This window comes from Canis lupus, chromosome 22 (assembly GCF_048164855.1).
Source record: "Canis lupus baileyi chromosome 22, mCanLup2.hap1, whole genome shotgun sequence".
Classification (NCBI taxonomy): Eukaryota; Metazoa; Chordata; class Mammalia; order Carnivora; family Canidae; genus Canis; species Canis lupus.
In genome coordinates, this window is record NC_132859.1 from 21,678,183 (window position 1) to 21,700,381 (window position 22,199).

Genomic DNA, 22,199 nt, shown 5'->3' on the forward strand with positions numbered 1-22,199 from the left:
AGGGGAAAGGTCAAGTTTCACTTTTCTTCTAGTTGTTTTCACTTTCAGATCTTGATGAAACACCAGGAAAGGTGCAGGTAGTGATGACAGGATGTGTGCCTGGCTTCGGTGCCTTCATGAGGGCCCCGGCAAGGTGGCCATGCTGCACAGACTCAGGAAGAGGGATGCTGTGCCTCCCAGAGCACCCCCCCTCCCGGAGTCGTCTGGGCCTCCTCATTCGGACTGCTGAGAACATAGCTCCTGAGAGCAGGCGTGGTTGTCCACTGTCGCACGGGGCCTGGTGGCGGAGCAGAGGCCAGAACCAGCTATCAGGCCCGGGATTGGTAGAGCACAGCTGACTGGCCAGCAGCAGGTGAAGGCAGGAGTCGAATTCCCGACCCATGTTCCAACAATCTGTGCCAGACAGTGTGGCTCCCAACACCTCTGTCCAACTCTGGGGTCCCCCCCAATACTTCTCCTCAGCCTGAGTCTCCCATCCTTCAGGAAGTTTCCTCCCATGAGACTGGACATGAACAGCCCAGCTTTCTCTCTGGGTTACCAATCCCTGGCTCCCCATGTCCTCTCCCACTTGGGGTGTGTCTGCTTTGCCCTGGACCACCGGCCTCCCAGGTCCTGGGGCAGAGCCGGATGGTCACTGTGGGCTCTCTATTCTCCAGAGTTCCCCCAACAGCAACAACTCACATGAACACACAGGCACAGACACTGCGCATCCTTAGGAACACGTCTCCCCATCGCACACTGCTTGCCCGCCCACAGCTGGCCCCTCTCCGCTCTCGTGGCCCCTGTAAACCAGTCCCGTTCCTCCTGAGGCTTACTCTCCCGGCCCCTCACCCCTCGCTCTTCAGGGGCTCCACCCGTGTTGTTTGTGTCTTGGTGGATCTTTGACATTCCTCAGGAATATGTATGTTCTTCATTTCAAATAAAATAATGATAGTCTTTTCCCAATTCACAGAACAAGTCAAGAGTGAGAACTCTCTCTAAGTCTTTTTCTCATTAAACGTTTGACATCTAAGACCTCAAACAGAGAAACAATAACATGTTTGATGGAAAACATCTAGATTCAGTTTCTCACCCTCAATCTTCACATTAACTTTGGCTGTTGCTTATTTTTATCTCACTGAGATGCTGCATGTGTCTGAGATGAAATGCCGGTACAAGGACACCTGCTTGTAGAATGGATTAAATGGACTCATTCTCTGGGAGGTCACTCAAGAGTGGCTTTGCTGCCACCCGACCGTGGGCACCCCCGACCTGCACTTGCTTATGTAGTCTGGAGAGGCCTGACCAGGCTGGATGCTTGTCACCACCTGGACTTGGCCCCTCATGGCCCTCAGCCACCTTGTGTCGGCTTGCTAAATTTATCAAGTAAAAATAAAGATCACCCAGTTAAATGTGAATTTTCGATAAATGACCAGTAATTCTTTTTTTAGTGAAAGTCTGTTCCTGCAATATTTGTTGTTTTTCAGAGATTCACATTGAACTGGACACCCAGCATTTTATCTGACGACGCTAACCTGGTGCTTATATCCACTGCGTGTGCGGTCCACTTCAGAGGCCCTGCAAGGGTAAAGAACCGAGGTTTGTCAAAGATCTACACATGAGGGCAGATTCTGTCCTCTCCTGGCGTAATGCTCCTCTCTCACACAGCCTTTGGCCGGTCTCACTGATGCCCAGACCCCCAGAGCTCACGTCAGTGTTTTAGCTTATATGGCAGTACCCAGCAGCATAGTGCTCTGGGCTTATACTTCTGTGGTCTCTTTTTATTTTCATTCTCTTCTTTTCCCATTCTAAACACTGAATGTTTGTGTCTCCTCCACCCTTAATTCATATGTTGTCACCTAATCCCCAGTGCGTTGGTGTTGGGAAGTGAGGCTTTTGGGAGGAGACTTAAGTCCTGAGGGGGAAGCCTTCAAGAATAGGGTAGGTGTCCTTATGGAAGGGACTCCAGAAAGCTCCTCCATCCCTTCCTCTTTGTGAGGACACAGTGAGAAGACAGCAACCTGTGAACCAGGAAGTGGGTTATCACCAGACACAGAACCTGCCAGCGCCTTGACCTTGGGCCTCCAGCCTTTAGAACTGTGAGAAATAAATTTCTATTGTTTCTAAGCCAGGCTATTCTGTTATAACAGCCTGAATGGACTAAGATACTCATGGACACTTTTTTTTTTTAATTGAGGTGAGGTGACATACAGTATTAGGTTAGTTTCAAGTGTACAATATAGTGTTTTGACATCTATATATACATGATGTAAGGCTAGTTAACCATCCGTCACCAAAGTTACGACAGTATAATTGGCTATATTCCCTGTGTTGTACTTTACATGGGGGTGGCTTATTTATTTTATAACTGGAAGTTTGTACCTCTTAATCCCTTTCACCTATGGCAACCACCAGTCTGTCCTCTGTCACTTATGAGTCTGCTTTTGTTGTTTTGTTAGTTCATTTGCTTTGGTTTTTAGATTCCACATAGGAGTGAAATCATATGGTACTTGTCTTTCTCTGACTTATTTTGCTTACCGTAAGGCCCTGGAGGTCCACCCATGAACATGCTTTTGGAAAGAAGGAAGGCAAACCCGATGAAGATACCACCTCCACATTGCACTCAGGCGAGGATGACGCAGGGAACATCTGCGTGAGTGATTCCCACTTGAGAGCAGAGCTGGATTCTGCTATGACATTATCCAGGTTAACACCATTATGCACATTTGTAAAATAAATAATATGATTTTTTTATGCTTAGACTTCAATAACACTTCTAAGCCCTACTAATAATACTTCTGGATTGGAGATACAGCAACAAAATCAATATTTATTACAAAATATTCGATATTTGAAAACAGATTAATCTTGTTCATTTATCTGGTAAAGTATCACATTTTAGGCTGATTTATTCATTTATATGCTTGTGAAACGCTTTGGGATGAACATTGCTTTCAAATACAATGTCCGGAACACGCTCTGCTTTGCTTCTCTGCACAGCATTTTGGGGATGTGTCAACACCTCTGCTGGCCCTGTGAGGGAGTCACGGATTGGGCTCCTGCTCACCACCCCCCAGCTTAAGCGGGTCAGCAGCCACATTTCCCACCACATCAGCATTGGCTGAAATAACTGGCAGGTTGACGCAAAAACCTGCTAGGATCTCATATTTCTTCTTGTCATGGTTTCCCTACAGATGCCAGGTCACGAGCTAGATATGATGTTGAAAGAACTAGCAGGAAAGAGGGGAGTTGCACTGCTTTTGATTTGTGCAGACAAAGGGCCAAGAGAAGGGGCAGCAGGCAGACCCCAGCCTTGGCAGTCTTAAGGAGCAGACTTCCTGCTTGCTCTGCTCCCAGGAGTTCTGCTCCAAGAAGTCATTTTGGCATCTGAGCCCAGAGACAGAAACCTGGAGCTCTGACTTCAGGTCACGTAGCCCAGACTGGCAGCACTGTCCAACCCCAAGCCAGCATGAACTGGCAGGACCTGGGCAGGGGCTGAGGGTCTGGGGACAACGGTCATCTGCTGGAGCAACCCAGGAGGAGTCTCCCCTGGCCAGGGGCCTGAGCAACATTGACCAAGGAAAGGAGTATATTCCATGGGGGTGCTTGAAATGATCTTAGGTACATGAACTTTAGCATTTTTGTAAATGGTTATGAGTTATTTCAATCTAAACTAGAAAAATATGATATCAAATTCAATAATCATTTATTATACGGTGATATGCCATAGGCTGACTTCTTTAACTTGGGCCACATTATCACATTATTTGGCCATTTAGGTAAGATGTCTTTGCCCAGCAAGATTGACTTCCCTAAGGAAGGGCCTATGCCCAAATTTCTGCAGGCCTGGCTCTGAGAGCCCCATCCACCAGGAGAGCCAGACATAAAAAGAAGCCCAGCTGTGAACAGATCTTCCCAAATCTTGGCTCCAGGCAAGATAGGTTTGTTTATATCCGGTAATCGAATCAATTCTTTAAAAAACAATCTTTCATTTGCCTTTTATTGAGCTTTGACTCCATCCCCGGCCCTTCTTGGTTCTTTAGTCCTCCTTCAAGGACCCAAATCTGAGGCCTGGGAATTAGGGACATCACTCAATGAGGAATCTACAAGGGGAGGGATGCCCTCAAATAATCAGAGGACATCTTGCCCTTGTGGATTTCTGGGCCTTTCATCTCCAGAGAAGGGCAGGCAGCCCTGAATGCTGCCCCAGTTTGAGGACCATCAGAAGGTGGTTGGGGCTCCTTCTGGGGTGAGGCCAGTGAAGGGGACCGCCAGGTTGGCCAAGTGGACAGGGAGCCTGTGGCCAGGAGATTTTCATTTCTGAGCTGCTGAGTGACCAATTCATTGTTCCTGGGCAGCCAGCTGCAGGATGAAAGAAGATTTGCTTAATGCCCCATCTGAGAACTTTAAAAAGGGAAGGATTAAAAGAAACAGGAAAAACTCAAGTCTAGATGAGAGTAGCCAGGATCGCATCAGATGTTTAGGAAAGGACAGATTATGCTAGAATGAATGCAGTTCATTCAACAAATATTTATTGAGCATCTTTTGAGTGCCAGGCAATGATCCAGGCACTGCTCCACTGGTTTTATTAAAATATGGCTATTTTAAATTGGATCTGCGTCTTGGTAAGGAAGTGAGTACCATTTTATTACAGTATTTGCCAAAGAAAATATCAAATATTTTTAGGCTTCATCCAAAGAAACTCAACCCCCGCCTCGGCAGCTTCATATGCTCATGAGTACATACACCTCAGTCCTCTGAGCATGAGTGCCCTTCTTCCTGTGCAGATACAATCAGCCCTTGGTAGCTGAGGGAAACAGGGCAGACATTTGGCTGGGGGCTCAAGGTACAGGCTGTTTATTCAGTCCCTCTTGCAGACAGAGGGCAGAGAGGAAGGAGACGGCGTGGCTCTGAGGCTTAGCCCCTGGGGAGCGATGCTGGCTTGTGTTGAGGCTGTGCTCAAGGTCCACATCAGCAAATGTGTTCATTGCATTTCCTTTCCAGAGCTGGCATCTGCTGTGCATGGAAAGTCCTTCTGTGGGTGCTGCTTGGGTAGCTCAGGGTCCTAGAGGAAATCGAGTATCCCGAATGTGATTGATAACATTTTTCAGCCTTTGCAGAGGCATGGCTTTGTGTCCTCTTAAAACTCACATGGATGAGGCATAGAGAAAATGCAACAGTCTGAAAGGAATATCCGAGTCTAACTTGGAAACAGCAGAGCAGCCTCTGATGGCCATCAGTACCACCTACCTATGCCTTGCACACCATTAATGGCCATTAATTTCTACTTCCTGCTCTCCAGCCAATGAAATGGACCAAGAATGAGTCCAGGCACAGAAACAAGCTGATGTTGAGGGGTTCGCCATCATCAGCTGAGCCAAAGTGGAAAGCCGAAACCATCCCTCCAGCTTTGATGGGAGTGGCCCACATTTATGTGAGCCTGCTGTATTCATTGAGGGTTTCAGGAGAAGGCAATTTCCTCTAAGACAGTGATTCTCAAAGCATGGTTGCTGGACCCACAGCAGAATTACCTGGGAACTTGTTAGAAATGCCTGTTCTCAGGCCTCACCCCTGACCTTTTACATCAGAAGCTCCAAGAGCAGGGCCCAGTGATCTGTGTTTCTGGTACACACTCAAATATGAGAATCACTGCTCTACACGAACCACCTAAATTTATCTTCTTTGCATCTGCATAGGCCAGGCAAGTATTGTCACATATTGTCTACAGGTGAGAACACAGATCCCACTGTTTATTGAGGGGCCCGTGGGTCTGGCCTTCCCAGTGCCCACCTGCTGGCCACTGGCCTCTCTCTTCAACTTCTACTAAAACGCCTCGGTGGTGGGGAAGGCAGAGCAGCAGAGGTGAACGGAACCAAAATGTGCTGTCGTAGAGGCCAGGTAGGCCATGCTTCTATATGACCTGTGACACTGTCTCTCAGGGAGAAGTGGACGAAGAGATGTTTTGCAAGGTAACCTGAGGTCAGGAAAGGGACAGATGGTCTGTTTGCAAGGTAAGAGCAGTTAGGCTAGCCAAGGGTATGAATCTCACATAACTAGCAAAGGATGAACTCTGGCACTTGAACTACATTGAGTGTTTTAGGTCTTCAGACGTACCAAAGAGGAGAGAAGCAAGTTGCAGCTGGAGCGGAGGACGTTCTGACAGTCTTCCACCCTCTTCCATCACTGTGGGCCTAAACGCCTCCTCCCCTCTGCCACAGTGAAGCTTTTGTACCAAGAGAGAATGGCCAAGACTCACATCCCATGGAAGAGTCAGTGGAAGTTTACAAGGGCATGAAAACATGAAGCCTTGCTAACTTCTGAAGGGTAATGGGACCTTGAGGGAGACAGAAACAGTTTTAAAAGACAGAATGGGGGGAGGGAGTGGAGTGATTGAGGGTGGCATGAGGTTCAGAGCAGTGGCCCAGGTGGTCACATGATGCCCTCGGTGGGGACATCTTTGCCGTCTGAGTGCCAAGACTCCATACTCTTCACACTTTAGCCTGGTTCCAAAGAGTGAATTATCATAATCTGGATGAACAATGCCGTTATCCTTACTATTTGCTGCTATTGCAACTGCTTGGCTGTCAGAAGTGAGAAAGACGTCTAGCAAGACTCGGAGATTGCTGCCTCAGAGTTGGTGGGTAACAGATGAGCAGGAAGATGAAGAGGTTTGGGGGAAAAGATAGATGCACTCAGCTGAGTTCCAGGCATCTGTGGGCGGTCCGGATTAAAAGTCAGGGGCCACAGGGTGCGTGGGTTGGAGGTCAGACAGGATCCAGGTTAGAGAACGCTAGTGTGACTCACAGCAGCAGGAGGCAACTGAGTTCACGGGGTCAGAGTGAGGAGAGGATCTGAGCACTAGAGTGCTGGCATTTGAGAGGGGTGCACCTCGAGAGAGTGCCATGGAAGAGCCTGAGAAACAGGCAAGGAGGGGACAGGAGAGGCAGCATGAGTGGGGTGTGTAGGCTCAGTAGAGAGAGAGTGGGTGAGGCTGACGAGAAGCGGCCAAGAGCAGAGCCCAGCCCCTGGTGATCCCACTATGATGGTGAAATCTCCAAGCCAGCTTAGTAGTGGGTTGAGCTGTGAATGGTGAGTGAGAAAAATAGAGACGATTTCAGGAAGCCTGACCATAAAGGAGAACAAAAAACCCAGGACAGTGGCAAGAGGAAGTCAAGGAGTTGCTCTATTATTAATGTGGGGATAGCATGAGAACCAAGCAATTTTTCTGCAGGGAGAGAAGAAAAAGAGACCGTAGGGGAAGACCTCAGGGTGAGGAGGAAACTGGAAGGAAAGAATATCCTGCCTGAGAAAGCTGAAGGCGATGGACCCGGAGCACATCCAAGGGGTTAGTCACTCTTAGTCAAGAAGAGTGACAGCTCTTCCATGGAATTCTCTAGGCTATAGGCTAGAAAGAAGTGGAAATAGGTGGGGACAGACAGATGGGAGGATTGGAGGAGCTAAAGCACTGCACATCTCTGTGTAGGGCAAGGCCAAGACCAGATGGTTGGGATATGGCCAGAGTAGAACATGGGTGTCCAGAGGTAGAGCAGCTCCTGGTGGAGGCGACCCCCAGGTGTGTGCACAGATGACTGATGTGGCTGAGAGGCAGAGGCCACCCGAGTGGAGGAGGTCGGGCACTGAGGACATGGGGACGGGAGGGCGGTCGTGGGATGGGAGTGGAAGCAAGAGGAAAAGCTCTTGAAGAAGGAAGAAAGGGACCAGCGGGGGAGACGGGCTGAGCACTTGCTGGGTTGGCTATGTGAGCCTCATGGTAGGAAGGGCCCAAGAGACAGAAGCGCCACAGGGACCCATGAACAATGGCGTTATCCTTACTATTTGCTGCTATTGCAACGCTTGGCTGTCAGAAGTGAGAAAGACGTTTTGGAGAAACGTCACCCTTTTGGCCCTGGGTTTCGGAGAATGAGCAGCTTCACTCAGAAGGGCACAGGTAGGCCCTTGGAGGAAGCCAGTTCCACCAAAAGGCAGAAGGGAGCAGAGGGGGGCAGAGGCTGAGGAGGTGGGTGGTGGGGACCACAGACCCAGGGCTCAAGGCAGGCTGAGAGGAGCTGGAAGGGTGGGGCAGTGGGAGCAGTTAGGTCTGGGGGGAATCAGAGGGGACTGAGGGTGGAGGAGTCAAAGGATCTGGAGCCAAAGGTCTTGAGTTTGAGCACACCCCATGCCAGGGTGGGGGGCCTGGCTGCTGGGGTGCTTGGCAGGGTTCGCTGATGTTCTTCAGGCACCAAGGCTGAGGGAGGAGGCAGGGACGGGGAGGGGGGGGGCAGTGATCACGTTCCCTGAGTTATGCCGGGCGCACTCTCAAATCTAGCTGGGGCTGGTGAGGTTCGCTTACTGCCTTTGACGCCTGCCTTTCTCTCTCTCTGCCTGGATAGAGCCTACTCACCCTAACGTGGCTCCCACCTTCTCTACAAGCCCTTCCCGATCATCTTTGGCCTCTGAGCTCTTACCACATTCATTGTTTTCTCATTTTAATCCTCAAATAACCTTGAATTTTTATTTTATAGCTGCACATCTATAGCCTCATTAATATAATTGGTGAGTCTTTGCTGATTGCACACCAATCAAAGGTTGATTGATTTTTTTTCTTGGAAAGCATGCATTGGGGTGAGAGGCAGAGGGAGACAGATAATCTCTAGCAGACTTCCTGCTGACTGTAGAGCCTGGTGGGGCTCAATCTCATGACCCTGAGATCATGACCTGAGCTGAAATCAAGGTAGATACCCAACCAGCTGAGCCTCCCAGACACCCTGATTTTTTTATGTGGATGTTACTATATCAAGATATCATGCATGTTATAAGCACATAAAAATAGGAATTAAAAATCGTGAGACAGAAATATCTATAAATAGTTGTGATATATTTGTCCTTACTGCCCTTGGGGTGGTCCCAGGCCCCCACCAGTGTGCACACACTCCCCTTGAGGTCACAGATCTGTGTTATGAGCTGGAGGGATATGCTGGTGTCTTATACCTCCTCCATGTCTCCTTTGTGAACAGGAATCATGTCATGTGCATAACAGGTGCTTAGTAAATATTTATGAAAGGGACAAATAAGTCATCCAGGAATGTTTTGGAATAGAGGTGGCATCACGGTATGGCCAGTGGCTTGGACTTTAGCATGAGATGGTTTGCATTTCAGGTTCCAACTCTGCTCCTTTCTAGCCCTATTGTCAAGGCAGGTTCTGGGGCTCCCAGAGTCTCAGTTCTCCCCATGAAAAGGGGCACAATGACCAGAACTCCCTGACTGGATGTGGATTTTGACAAAGGTCAGTGACTGAAACATTAACACTTGGAAGCACCTCAAAGTCACCCGCACACCGTCTCATTTTGCAGAGGTGGTGAGGAGCAGCGACCCCTCCCTCCCCTAAGACCACAAGGTCAAAGCAGGGCTGGACCAACACCCATCTAGGCAACAGATTGATGGAGATTTGGTTTCAATTCTGAAAATGGTGCTTATGGAAAATGGTTATGTGGTCCAGTGATTCTTCTCTCTCTCTCTCTCTCTTTTTTTTTTTTTAGATTTTATTTATTTATTCACAATAGATACACACAGAGAGGCAGAGACACAGGCAGAGGGAGAGGCAAGCTCCTCACAGGGAGCCTGATCTGGGACTCGATCCCTGGGCCCGGGGATCACATCCTGAGCTGAAGGCAGATGCTCAACTGCTGAGCCACAGAGACATCCCTCTTCTTTTGTTTTTCAAAAAGCTTATTTACTTCATCATAAAGTAATATTTATCATTAAAATCAAAAAGATGTAGAAAAAGATAAAAAAAAAAACCCTCACATTCCCACCATGGAAAGATTATTAACATTTTGCTATCATTTCTTTTACTCTTGCCTGGTGTTATCCAAACCTTGGTTTCCTGGATTTATCTAATATGCCAGCAACAGGAAATCCAGCTCCACAAAACCTAAACCATAAAGAGAATCTACCAGCTCACAGGACTGCAAAGTCCAGATGCAGAGGCCTCGTGGCAGAGCATGAAAGGCACGGTTACAGGGCTCAATGACCTACCTCTGTCCCACATTCTCACTCCTCCTTAGAATGCCCCAGACCCCAACACTGAGGGAGGTGCCCCCACTGCTGGCAGTGTTGGGAGAAAGCATGCTGTCCTGAGGGACTGTCCAGCAGAGGGCCCAAGTGGCTAGGCCTGGCTCCCATGTTCCCACCCTGGTGGGTTCCCACCAGAACTCCCCGACTGGCTCTTATGAAGATGGGGCATGCAGCACAGAGTCTGGGTTCATGATGAGGGGGTCACCGCCAGACAACAGTGCTTTCTGGCTGTCTGATGTGGGCACTTGGAAGCAGCTGAGCTCTCCTGTGAGTGTGTATGGATGTGGATTTTGACAAAGGTCAGTGACTGAAACATTAACACTTGGAAGCGCTTCAAAGCACCTCCCACCAGGGTGGGAACCCACCAGGGCTCATAACCTGAGAGCTTGGAGGGGTGGTACCCCAGAGGAATGTCAGGTGCTTCCACAAGAAGTGGGACAGATTCTGGAGGAGGCCAACAGCAGATATCTACTCCTTGGCCGTCATCCTACTACTGTGGCCAGAGGGAGGTTCTTAGGCCTGGAGTCCCCTCAAGGATCAGTCTCTGCATGCCAGGGTGAAAGAGCTATGGTCTCTCCATCTTCCCATCCAAGCCACCCGCCCCGACACCCTCCTCAGCCTCCTCTCCTGCTGGCTTCACAGAGGAGCAGTGAACATTCTCTTCCTGAATGCCCAGCAAGGTACTCCCTCCCTGTGACCCATGACCAGGGAGGAGGCCTGACTTCCACTGACCTCATCAGGTGACTCAGTGCACAGCGAACACAGCCCAGGGTGTGTTAGGGACCCCAGGCCCAGGTGAAGAGCCCCACAGAGCTTTACAGGCCCCAAAGTTTACAGCTGAGAAAGCAGTAGATGCTGCCTGGAAGAGCCAGGCTCGGGGCGGGGCATGGGGCAGGGACAGCCCAGCAGAATAGGTCGTAATCAGAGCAATCACTGGCTGCCAGCACCCTCAGCCCAAGTGCTGTTCAACTGGGAAATAAGGTACACGATAAGCACGTCCCCACTAGTCCCTCCTGACGGAGAGGTGGGGAGAGGCAGGCTCTTCCGACAGTCATCCCTGCTCTGTCTCCTGTGGGTGGCATCCTGCTATCTGCGCTTGTGTTTGTACTTGGTCCCTGCCCCGAAGGCTCACAATCCACTGATACAGGATCAGTCCAAACAGTGCAGGGAGGGTGTGTGCCTGGCAAGGCAGGACGCCCATTCCCTTTCCCCGAGTGAAGGAAACAGGCCCTGGGAGACGGGGAGGCTGTGCTGAGGTGCATGAGGGAGGGGAACAGGGAGCAGAGGCCTTTCCTGTAAGCGGGGAGGCTGCAGACCTGGACAACTGAAGGAAAAGTAGAAGAGGCAAGGGCAAGAAGCAAGGCAGAGGGAAGAGGAGATGATCCCTTCTGGAAGCGAGGGTGGGTCAGGTGGGAGCAGGAGCCCAGACCTAGATTCAGAACCAGGGAGAGGGCACAGGGTGCGGGGAGGAAGGTGGCCCCGAGTGGATCAAAGGACTACCATGGGAAATGTAGAACGTGGGAAGATGCTCAACGTACTTCCCTCACGAGAGCTTCCATGGACTGACCCTGCCGTGGACAAGGTGCAAGGTGAGGGGGCGGTGAGGAAGGGAGGGGCACCTCCAACCAGGAAATGCCAAGAAGGCTTTAAGGAGGCCTGTCTTTGAGGGTGTGTGTGTGTGTGTGCGCGTGCGTGCGTGTGCTATAGCCATGATGGAGCCCAAGACTTGGGCTCCCAGGGAAGAAGACTGAAAGCCAGGAATGGGACTGGGACCCCCAGACTCTCCCATGTGAATGTAGAGGGGAAGACCCGGGGAGGACAGAGGCGGCAGGGCCTGGGAGGACACCTAATCCTGTGGCCCCCTCCTGGACCCAACATTAGGGGAGGATGGGGCTCCAGACAAGCCTACTTAGGGGGCTCGATCGTCTCCCAGGCTCTACTGAGCAGAAGCCTTTAAGAAGAAGGCTGTTACGGAGAAAGCAAGGCCTCCTAAGGAGAAAAGCTGGGAACAGGTGAGGAGGGAACAGGGACCCAAGAGGGAAGCCCTGCTGAGTTAGAAGAAAACAATCATTAGTGAAGGCCTGTGAGTCAAGTTCGCTCCTCATGCCGCTCTAAGTGGCAAGTGCCACCAAGAGGTTAAATGACTTGCCGTAGGTCACACAACTAGTAAGTTGACAGAGCAGGGAAAGAACAAGAAGATAACCCCCCTTTGGACTGTGAAGTCCAATACCTCGATTATACGGTGAGGGATCCAGTACTCCCCAGGAGGGTGCCCATCTACCTATAGTCCTGGGTGCTGAGCTCCTTCTCCAGAGCTAGGGACAGGGAACAGGATTTTGGATCAAGGTAGCATCACTCCATGGCATCCTTGGATCAGCCCTAGGTTGGCTCCCTGAGCTGAGTTTTCTGGGCTGTTGGGAATAAGAAAGACCCCCGATCCCCAGGGCCTAGGTGGACTCTCCAGCTAGATTAGCCATGCCATTCCCTCTGGGGCGCTGGTCTCCCCCTACAGGGGCTAAGAGGGATATCAGGGAGGGAGAAGGGACTGAAGTAGAAATGCAGCCTGAGGACTGATTTTGAATATCATAGAGAAAAATATCTAAATGTGTTAAATTACGCTGCTTGCAAACAGTCTTGAGGCAAACTTTTTTTTTTAATAAAAAATTACTCAAGGGACACCTGGGTGGCTCAGCGGTTGAGCATCTACCTTCGGTTCAGGGCGTGATCCTGCGGTCCTGGAATCGAGTCCCACATCAGGCTCCCTGCATGGAGCCTGCTTCTCCCTCTTCCTATATCTCTGCCTCACTCTCTGTGTCTCTCATGAATAAATAAATAAAATCTTCTTTAAAAAAAAGTTACTCAAGTTGTTATTTGTAAAAGACAAAAATTAGAGACACCCCGACCATTCAACACCAGGGCAGGGTTTAAAAAACTCCTCGTTGGCACTCAGAGGGATGGTGATGAGCCCTTCTCAACACGGGAACGAGGCTTATTGTCAAAGAGGAGGAGACAAATGGCAAATGGTGAGTTTTCTTTTCTTTCTTTTAACGGTGAGTTTTCTAAGTGAAAACATACTTGTTGGGGAGAATTAGAAAAAATAGAAATTTAGCAAAGCTTAAATAGTGGTATGGAATGATGGGTGAATGAAACAAATATTTTCTCTCTCCCAGTAGAGTTAGGACAGAGTTATTTTTCAAAGAGTATAATGTAAAGATTAACAAAGTTTAAAAACAAGCATCATGGCAGAGACAAGGCACTGGTTTTCTGTTTACTCAGTAACATTCAGATGACAGGATCCCCTGGGTCCTGGGCCACACGGGGCCAAGGATGATGTAGGTGCTCACGGACTGCGTGGTGTGTGAGCCCAGCAGGGCAAGAGCAGAGGTAAAGCATGAGCTCTCCGGCAGTGGCTGATTATCACCCAGGCGTGGTGATGAGCCGGCCCAGGATAACAGGCTGTGATAAGCATCCCTCCATGTGACCCGAGGTGGGTGGGGTGCAGCCGCTGGGGACAGGCTGGGGCTCCTCACCCACAGGGAACGGACATGGGAGGGATGCAGGGTGAGGCCTATTTAGGTTTCTCCTTTTCCTGCTCCTGCTGTGCTTCCTGCCATAGCAGAGAGTGACCTCCACCGAGTCAGACTCAGAGAGAAGAGCACAGCCAGGCCTTGAAAAGTCTTTCCTGGAAGCACATGGAAATCCCATCTCTATGTGTCCCAAGCATTGCTGCACCCCAGGTGACATGTCGAGAGGCTGGGGTTCCATGAGGCAGGACACCCGGGTGCTGCAGCACCCTCCCCTCTTGTCACTCGGAAAGGGAGGGCGAAGTTGGCCTCCAGGCCAGAGAGGGAGATGTGGGGCTGTAGGAGCGCAGGGTGGGCCAAATGCCACGGCGGAAGAGAGACTGGAATGCAGTAGGTGTGCGGGAATGGGAATGGGATGTGCACAGTAGAGCAGAGCAGAATGGAGTGGGGTGCTGGAGCTGGATCCAGGAGGGCCCCAGCGGCCAGGCTCTGCCCGGACCTCATTTCAGGCCAGTGGTGCTGGCAACAGGGGTGCAAAGGGGGCAAGGACGGGCCAGGCACCAACATGGGCTCCAGACCCCTACCGGGCCATCCTCTGGGTGGGGGTCCGACTTGACCTGCCTGCATGCTGTGACTCAGTCTCTGTGAGCAAGGGTCCCAAGGAGCCGGGGCTTGGTACGGGGCTGCCAGGGTCTAGATCCTGGCTCTGCCACTTACTAGCTATGTGTCCTCAAGTAAGTTATTTTCTCTCTCTGTGCCTCAGATTCTCCAAACATAAAGTAGCGCTAATAAAAGTAACCCCTTCCATTGGGCTGTTTTAAGGATTAAATGAGTCAACATTGTTTTGGTGCCAGGTATGGACTGTCTACACTGTGTGTTTGTTAAATAAAAATATAAGCTAGTGGCCAAGGTGGTCCACAGGGGAGCAGGCTGCCCCACTGGTGACCGTGACAAAGTGGTAGAGCACTTGACTGCAGACGTGCCCTCCACCTGCCGTGGGGGGGGCAGTCCCTGGGGGACGTCCCCCTCCGTGCCTGTACGTGCACAAGGAGCCAGGCAGCCAGAGTTAATTCGTGATCACACTTGAGTATTCAAATTGCCAGGAGACCCTCATCAGCTGCTGCAGGAGTAGGGGGCACGTGGCCCAGGGAACCGTGCCAGCCACCAGGGAGGACAAGGTGGACAACAAGGAGCCTGGGGGTGAGCGGTGGGCAGAAGGGATTGCCCCAGGCGGTAGGGCCTTGACAAAGATGGCTTGGAGGCTGCAGGACAATGAGGCCTTCCCCGGTCACTGGGTCGTTTTGGAATTCAGTTCAGTTCAGCTCAATTCTATTATTTATTTGTTTGTTTGTTTGTTTATTTATTTATTTTAAAGATTAATTTTTTAAATTTTTATTTATTTATGATAGTCACAGAGAGAGAGAGAGAGAGAGAGAGGCAGAGACACAGGCAGAGGGAGAAGCAGGCTCCATGCACCGGGAGCCCGACGTGGAATTTGATCCCGGGTCTCCAGGATCGCGCCCTGGGCCAAAGGCAGGCGCTAAACCACTGCGCCACCCAGGGATCCCTTTATTTATTTATTTATTTATTTATTTATTTATTTATTTATTTATTTATGATTTTATTTATTTATTCATGAGAGACAACACACACACACACACACACACACAGGCAGAGGGAGAAGCAGGCTCCATGCAGGGAGCCCAACGTGGGACTTGATCCCAGGACTCCAGGATCACACCCTGGGCCAAAGGCAGGCACTAAACCACTGAGCCACCCAGGGATCCCTCAATTCTATTTAATAAACATTTTTAAGCATCAGCGTATGCTGGACCAAATGAGGGATTTAGTGCAGAAGCTCCCAAGGAGCTCACAGCTGAGTTAGAAAAAGAGACTTAGATGCACACTTATTCCCATCAGCACTGCCAAGCATAACGACAGCTGGCAGCCCTGAGACCTCACGCGCTGCACACCTTAGGATAGCCTGGGGAGGTGCGCATTCGTATCTTCAGCTTAAAGAGAGGGCACTGGGCGGCTGGGAGGTTAAGCAGGCCGCCTAATGTAACCCAGCTGAACAGAAGGGTGGTCAGCATCTAGGTCTGACGGTAAAGTCACGTATTGTCTCTGCTATCACCTACGATAATAAAGGCAGAGACACATTGTGTGTGCTAGGGAAGGGCCCTGATTCTTATTCACCTCTAAAATGGGGATAATGACATCTAGTTTCCTGAGAGACAAGGGATAGATAATGAATGTGACAGGTCTACACCAGTTTCTCCTCTTGCTGTGGAGGCCCAGAAACAGGTAGTAACAGGAGCTGCTCTGGAAGGGTAGAAGCCAAGCTCTCTGCAGCAGGCAGTGCAGGAAGGGGGAACAGAATGAGCAAAAGGCCGGAGGTGTGAGCATGCAACAGGTCCGGCATGAAAGCAAGAGATTCAGGCAGAGGGGAGAGCCCAAAGCTCGTTCCTCTCTTTCTTCCCTTGGCAACCCCGGAAAAGCTGCTGAAAGCTCCTTTCCAGTTCCTCCTCAACCCACATAATCTGACCTCTGCACACATTACCCACTGGAAACACTCTTGCCAAGGGCCTCAATGCCAGCCTTTTGCCAGCCCACTGGCCATTCTTAGATCTTACCTTCCCTCCTCCACAACCTGATGTGTTCCTTACCTTCTCTTTGAAACACCACTTCTCGGCTGGTCTACTTCTCTGTGTGCTGGGCTCTCCCCTCTGTCTCCTTTGCTGGCTCCTTCCCCTGTGCCCCCCCGAATGTTGCTGTGGCCAGTCATAGGCCTACTCCTTGTCAATGCATTCTCATTGGGAGACTCATTTGTTCCCAAGGCTTACCCACCACCTCCATGTGGGATGGTCCAAGACCTGATCTCTTGCCCAGCGCCCACCCTGAGCACTGGACTCATATAACTCCCCGCTGGGCATCTAGACCTGCATGTACTCCAGGAAGTTTGACTCAAAATGATCCCACAGGGGTTCCCTGCATTCCCCAATAGCTGCTGCTCTTTCTGGGTTCTCTCTTCCAGGGGTTGGTATCACTAATGCAAGTCAGATCCTGGAGTTCGTCCCTAACATTCCCTCACTAACATCTGGGTGCCATCTCCTAGCAATGTGTCTCACATTTTTCTGGCTCATCCTTCCCTACAACATCTCCACTGCTGCAGAAAACATCTTCATCATAGCTCCTGGGGTTCCACAACCTGTCCCATTGCATTCCTACCTGGCTGCCAGAGAGGTCTCTGTGAAATGCAAATCTGCCCAGGGCACCCCCTGTCCAAGAGCCTTATCCCCATTGTGTCAGGGATAAGGCCCACACTTCACAGCATGCCAGTCAATGTTCCAGCCTCTTTACCACACATTCCCACTGTCCCTGGGTCTCCGGACAGACTGAAACCATGGAGCAGATAGATTAGGTCCCAATCTTTCTAGTCTCTAGGCCTCAGCTTGAGGCTTCCTTCCTCCAGAAAGCCTTCCTGCTGCCTTAGGATGAATTAGGGCCCCTCTTCTGTGCCCCCATAGTAGTTGTGCACAACAGAGAGCTATGGTCTCTTTCTACAACACATTCAGGCTTTCTCTTCTTGCTCCCCACCTGAGGCCATGGAGTCTTTGAAGCCAGGGCCTGTCCTTGTGCTATATTTTTCTATGGTGCTAAAAAGTATTTGCTGAAATCAAAGAATTTGGGAAGGGTCTTGGAAACAGACCCTGGGGGTGCTTATAGGAAATGGGTTACTCTTTGTGCAGACACCTAGAGCTGAATACACAGTATCCTTTCTCCCCTTTTCCCTAACAGAAACCCAATTTTGTTCAGGAGAAAGCAACAACATAAACTACACTTCAGGGTCTCTTTTGCAGAGGGTATAGCCATGTGGCCTCATCTTAATCAACAAGACTTAAGGAAAAGAGTCTAAGCATGTATGGGAGAGATTTGTTTCCCTGATGTGAGCACAACCCTTTCCTGTTTCCTGTCTTCCACTTGGAATTAAGAGAAGAGGCTAGAGGTGGAGCAGCTATCTCATGACAATGAGCAAGCCACACACTAAGGAATCTGTAGGGGTCTAGGTCATGACCCCTAATTATATTCTAGCAGGCTTCTTTTTTAAAAAAAAAAAAAATATTTATTCATTTGACAGAGAGAGAGAACAAGCAGGGGAAGTGGCTGGCAGAGGGAGAGGGAGAAGAATCCTCCCAAAGAGCAGGGAGCCTGACGCGGGTCCTGGGTTCATGACCTGAGCTGAAGGCAGCCACTTAACCGACTGAACCACCCAGGTGCCCACCTGGCAAGCTTTTTATTATGAGACAAAGAAATCTCACTGAAGCCACTTTGGTTAGGTCTCCACTACATTTAGCTAACCCCACCTCGTAAGAGCAGATAAAAGCAGATAATCATTGGTGAGCATTTCTGACTAGGCCTTACCTTTGGAGATGATGCTGGTCTTGAAGTAGGCAGAGGGCAAGGTTAATGGAATGAGATGAAATGAGGATTGGAGAAGCTGACTTTCCCTGGATTTCTATCAGAGGACCATGACAAGGCCTTGCTCAGGGTTTGAGGAGGATGCTCCAGACATCACAGCCTCAGTGTGCCCATGACCTGAGCCTTCACTGCTCTCTGTGAAATGAGATGCTCCGATGGAAATGTTATCTTCTTTCTCTGCTCCTCATGAAATGAGGCTGCTGGAATAGATAACTTTTCAAAGGGGATAGTGCTCCAAGTCTGGGCTTTGGAGTCAGGCAGAGCTGGGTTTGGTTCTAGCTCCGTCACTTACTGGTTGTGTGTCTTTTGGTCATTTTATTTATTTTTTTTAGTTGACCTCTCTAGCATCATCATCTATAAAAATCCAGATTGTAATAGAACCTATAACTGTTGGGCTAATGCTGGGGTTCTATGGAATCATGCATTTGAGTACCCAACAGAATGCCTGGACAATACACCATGGGTACTGCAGCGTGTGTTGAATGCTCTGGGTGGCAGCCGTCCTTGTGTTCCAAGTTCTCTGCAAGGGGAGCCTGGCGACCCAGAGCTTCCTGCCTATTCTAGGTCTGGGGCTGCTGCAGGGCTGCGGAAAGCAAGCCTCCCGAGATGCCCTTTACTCTGTGAATGAGTGAGGTGGCCCACTGCCCAACGGCTTTTCTTCCAGCACCGTGTGCTGTTGTATCTGGAATTCTTGGACTGCAGGTGGATAGGGGAAGCCCACAGACAGAGGACGGCCCAGCCCAGGCCCAGAAAGGCATTGTCCTGTGAGTCCTTGTCTTACCCAAAGTTTCCTGGGTCTTGAAGGTGGCCCTGTGCTTCTCCTAGCAGTCGAGTGGGCTTGCACGGGGGACTACGGGAATCACGGAGCTGGAAAAATACCTCCAGAACTGGATTCCTCACCGCAGCTGCTTTTGGCATAACTTCTCTTAGCCTTCCCTTGAAAAGCCTCACCTTCTTTCTCTTCTGTGCAGTAGGAATCCTAGTGGAAAAAAATCTTGGGGAAGAAAAAAAAAAAAAAAAAAGCCGATGTTCTATTCCAGCCTGAGAAGGAGGTCAGTGGGGTGCGTCCCTAACGTCCACGGGGGGCCCCCTCTCTTGGCTGCTGTCGCTCAGGCCAGACCCAGCCATGCTGACACTTGACAGCGCCTGCAGTTTACCTTGGCTCGGCTCCAGAGAGTTCGGGCCCTGCCCGGGGCGGCCCCCTCTGCAGCGCAAAGAGCAGTTTAAATATAAATCAGTCCTCGACACAAACAGCCTCGGCGCGTCAGTCCCGGAGCCATCCCCGGAACTGGGAGCCCCGGTTTTCGGCGAGCGCAAACAAGCAGAGACCCGCTCGGCCCATCCCCCCGAGGGAGGGCGTCGGGAGGGCGGGGGCCCCGCTCCGGACGCCCCGGCCCCGTCTAGCCCCCGGGTCCCGCTCGCCGCCCCAGCGCCTCTCGGTTCTCCGCCCGCCTCCTCCTGCCCCCGGAGCGCCGCCAGCCCCCTCCTCCGGGCCCCTCGGGCCGCCCGCCCGTCGGTCCCCGCTGCACCCCTCGGGCTCCCCCGACGCCCCAGCGCTGCCTCCCCTCCCCGGGCCCGGCGCCCGGCAGGCGGGACCTCCCCGGGGCGCCCGAGCCCGCGGGTCCCAGCCGCGCTCCGGCGGCTCCGGCAGCTCCGGCGGCTCCGGCGGCCCCGGGGCGCGCGGCGAGGTCACGCGCGGGCGCCCGGCGCGTCACACCTGTCGGGGGGCGGGGGGCGGCCGCGGGGGGCGGGGGCTCGCGGCGCCTCCGACCGCCGAGGGCAGGAGGGAGGAGGGAGAGCGCGTTTCATCATCGGCGACCGCGCGGCGGCCGCTATAAGAGTCCTGGGCGCGCACCCGCTCGCGCAGTCTCCGCGCCGCCCTCCCGCCCGCCGCCCGCCGCCCGCCGCCCGCCGCCTCCATGGGGCTCTGGCCCGAGCCCGACGCGCGCCGCGGCAGCGACGCCTCTCCCGGCCGGCCCCGCCGCTGTCCGCGCTCCGTCTTCAGCAACATTAAGGTGAGCGCGGACGCCGCGACCCGTCGGGGCCCGAGCGGCGGGGGCGCACCTGGGGCGGGGGCGCCGCCGTCCACCCTCCGTGCCGCGCGGGGCCGCCTCCGCGGGGCCTGGCGGGGCGAGGGGCGCCCGGGCCGCGCGTGTGTGTGCGCGCGTGTGTGTGCGCGTGTGTGCGCGTGTGTGCGGACCTCTGCGCGCTCGCACGCCTTCATGGGGTAGCAGACGGGACGCTGGCGGCCCCGACGGTGCCCTCGGAGGGTGACCAACCGGCCCTTTGACAAAGAACCTCGTGGAGCGGCGCCTCTCCGTGCGCGGGAGCTCACTTGGAGAAGGGATGAGCTGGGGGGGGGCGGGGGGTGACGGGCCGTGGTTCCTTGGAGACGATCAGAGCCGAAGGCATGGGTGGGGGGGGGCGGAAGGGATGTTCTCCTTCCCCTAAAGCAGCAGTGCCCGGCTCTGCTGCCTCGCTGCTGCGCTGCTGCAGGCGAAGTTCAGAATCCCCCCACCCCCCACCCCTGCCCCCCACCCCTGCGTGCTTCCTGGGCTGGAAATGGCCCCAGGAAAGCAGCAGGCCCTCGCGGTGTGTTCAGGAACTTCGAAGCAGGTGCCTCTCTCCCGGCAAGTTATGGGAAGTGGGTGAACAGAAGATGGGGGTGTAGCTGGCCTTAGGGTGAGGACACTTTCTTCCCGAGGGCAGAGCTGCTGCGATGAGGACTGCAGAGCCCCCGGGGAGGCTCCTCAAGGGTAGTGGAGGCGGGAGTGGGGGGAGCAAGGCGCAGAGAGGTTGTTTCCAACAATCCTACAGTTAGATGGGGCTAGGTAAAGCCTCCGGCGCTGCAATTCAAGGGAAAATAGGGGAAGGGTGTCGCTGTGGACCGATTAGGTGTTCAACAGGAGAGTTGAACCGCGTTCAACAGAAAGCCCGCCTATCCTTATTCGTATTGTTAGCAGGGGAGCTGGGATCCCCACTCCTGCTTCTGCTCCATCCCCACAACACAATAAATAGAGGCTGAGTTGATTCCATGGTTGGGTGTAAATAAGACACAGAAATTTTGACACAGTTTCAGATAATTCTCAAATTGCCTCACCTTTGGCCAGACCTGGATGAGAACGCTGTGTGCGGTTGGTTTTGGTCCCACCATTCAGAAGAGTCTTGGAGAAGTTTCAGCAGAGAACTATAGAAAATTTGGTGTTTATAAATTAGGGATTGGGAGGAAAGGGTGGGAGCAACTGCTGGGTGGTCCGGAAAGAAGGAGGCCCAGGAGAGAGTCAGGGTGGGGGCAGCTCTCCCTATTTTACCAACAAGGGCAAGAAGGGTAGCTTGTCCCGGAACAGTTTCCTGACAGTGAAGGTTCCCCTCCCCCTCCCTCCCCAGCAAGATTGATCCATTTAGACCTGCCCTGAGTCCCTAAAATTAGTTTATGGTAGCAGTTTCTTTGAAGATCTGTAGAAATGAGATAATTGTTCACATGTTGATGATTTTACCGCATGTGCCTGAGGCCTGGACCCAGGCCAATTGGCCTCCTAAAGGTTCACACCAGTTAAGAGTTTTTCTTAACTCTAAAAATCAGATTCTCTTAATTATCACCTCCACTGATCCATAGCAACTCTGAAACCAGAGTGTAGAGAGACTCCCACTTAGCGGCACTTAACCTGAAACCAGGTACAATTTGAATATCTCAAGGCAAATCTGGGACCTAGAATTCCCTTAGTTAAGCTCACATAACCCTTTTTTTTACGGGGGGTTGTCAGGGGATTGCAGTTTGTCAGGAGATTCCCTCGTAGTGAGAGGCTGGGTGACTCCTCTGCCCTCTCCCACTGGGTGATGGACTGCATGTGTCTTATGACATGGGTGACATGGGTGCAAACAGGGAACACCCAGCCTAAGGACCCATCATTTTCATGGGTTCCTCACTGCTGGAACAGACTAACCAATTGGGTTTATGACTTTCCTGCAAAACCCCACATACCATATGGTTTAGGGGAAGGGGATGAGGCCAGGAGACATCCAAGTCTAAGTCTAACCTCTTACTAACTGGTGACACATGGGAAATTTCTCACCTTCCCTGGCAGCAGAGTCCTTATGTTAAAACAACAAACAAAAATGGGTACTATGAATGATCCCCACGTC

The 22,199-nt window shown here is 51.8% G+C and overlaps 1 protein-coding gene and 1 long non-coding RNA gene across 2 annotated transcripts in view; one reads left to right on the plus strand and one right to left on the minus strand.

Moving 5' to 3' along the window:
- Positions 1-1,418: 1,418 nt before the first annotated feature.
- LOC140613998 (uncharacterized) lies at positions 1,419-21,337 on the minus strand. Its single transcript, XR_012014909.1, has 4 exons — positions 21,157-21,337; positions 18,000-19,050; positions 2,518-2,666; positions 1,419-1,557 (listed from the first exon to the last, which is right to left on the minus strand). It is a non-coding gene; the product is annotated as an uncharacterized lncRNA (long non-coding RNA).
- The window catches only part of SLCO2A1 (solute carrier organic anion transporter family member 2A1), an 80,641-nt gene continuing 78,393 nt past the window's right edge, over positions 19,952-22,199 (plus strand). Inside the window, exon 1 of the mRNA XM_072792679.1 lies at positions 19,952-20,071. Within this exon, the coding sequence (XP_072648780.1) occupies positions 19,976-20,071 (96 nt within the window). The 5' untranslated portion in view covers positions 19,952-19,975. The remainder of the gene's footprint in view (positions 20,072-22,199) is intronic.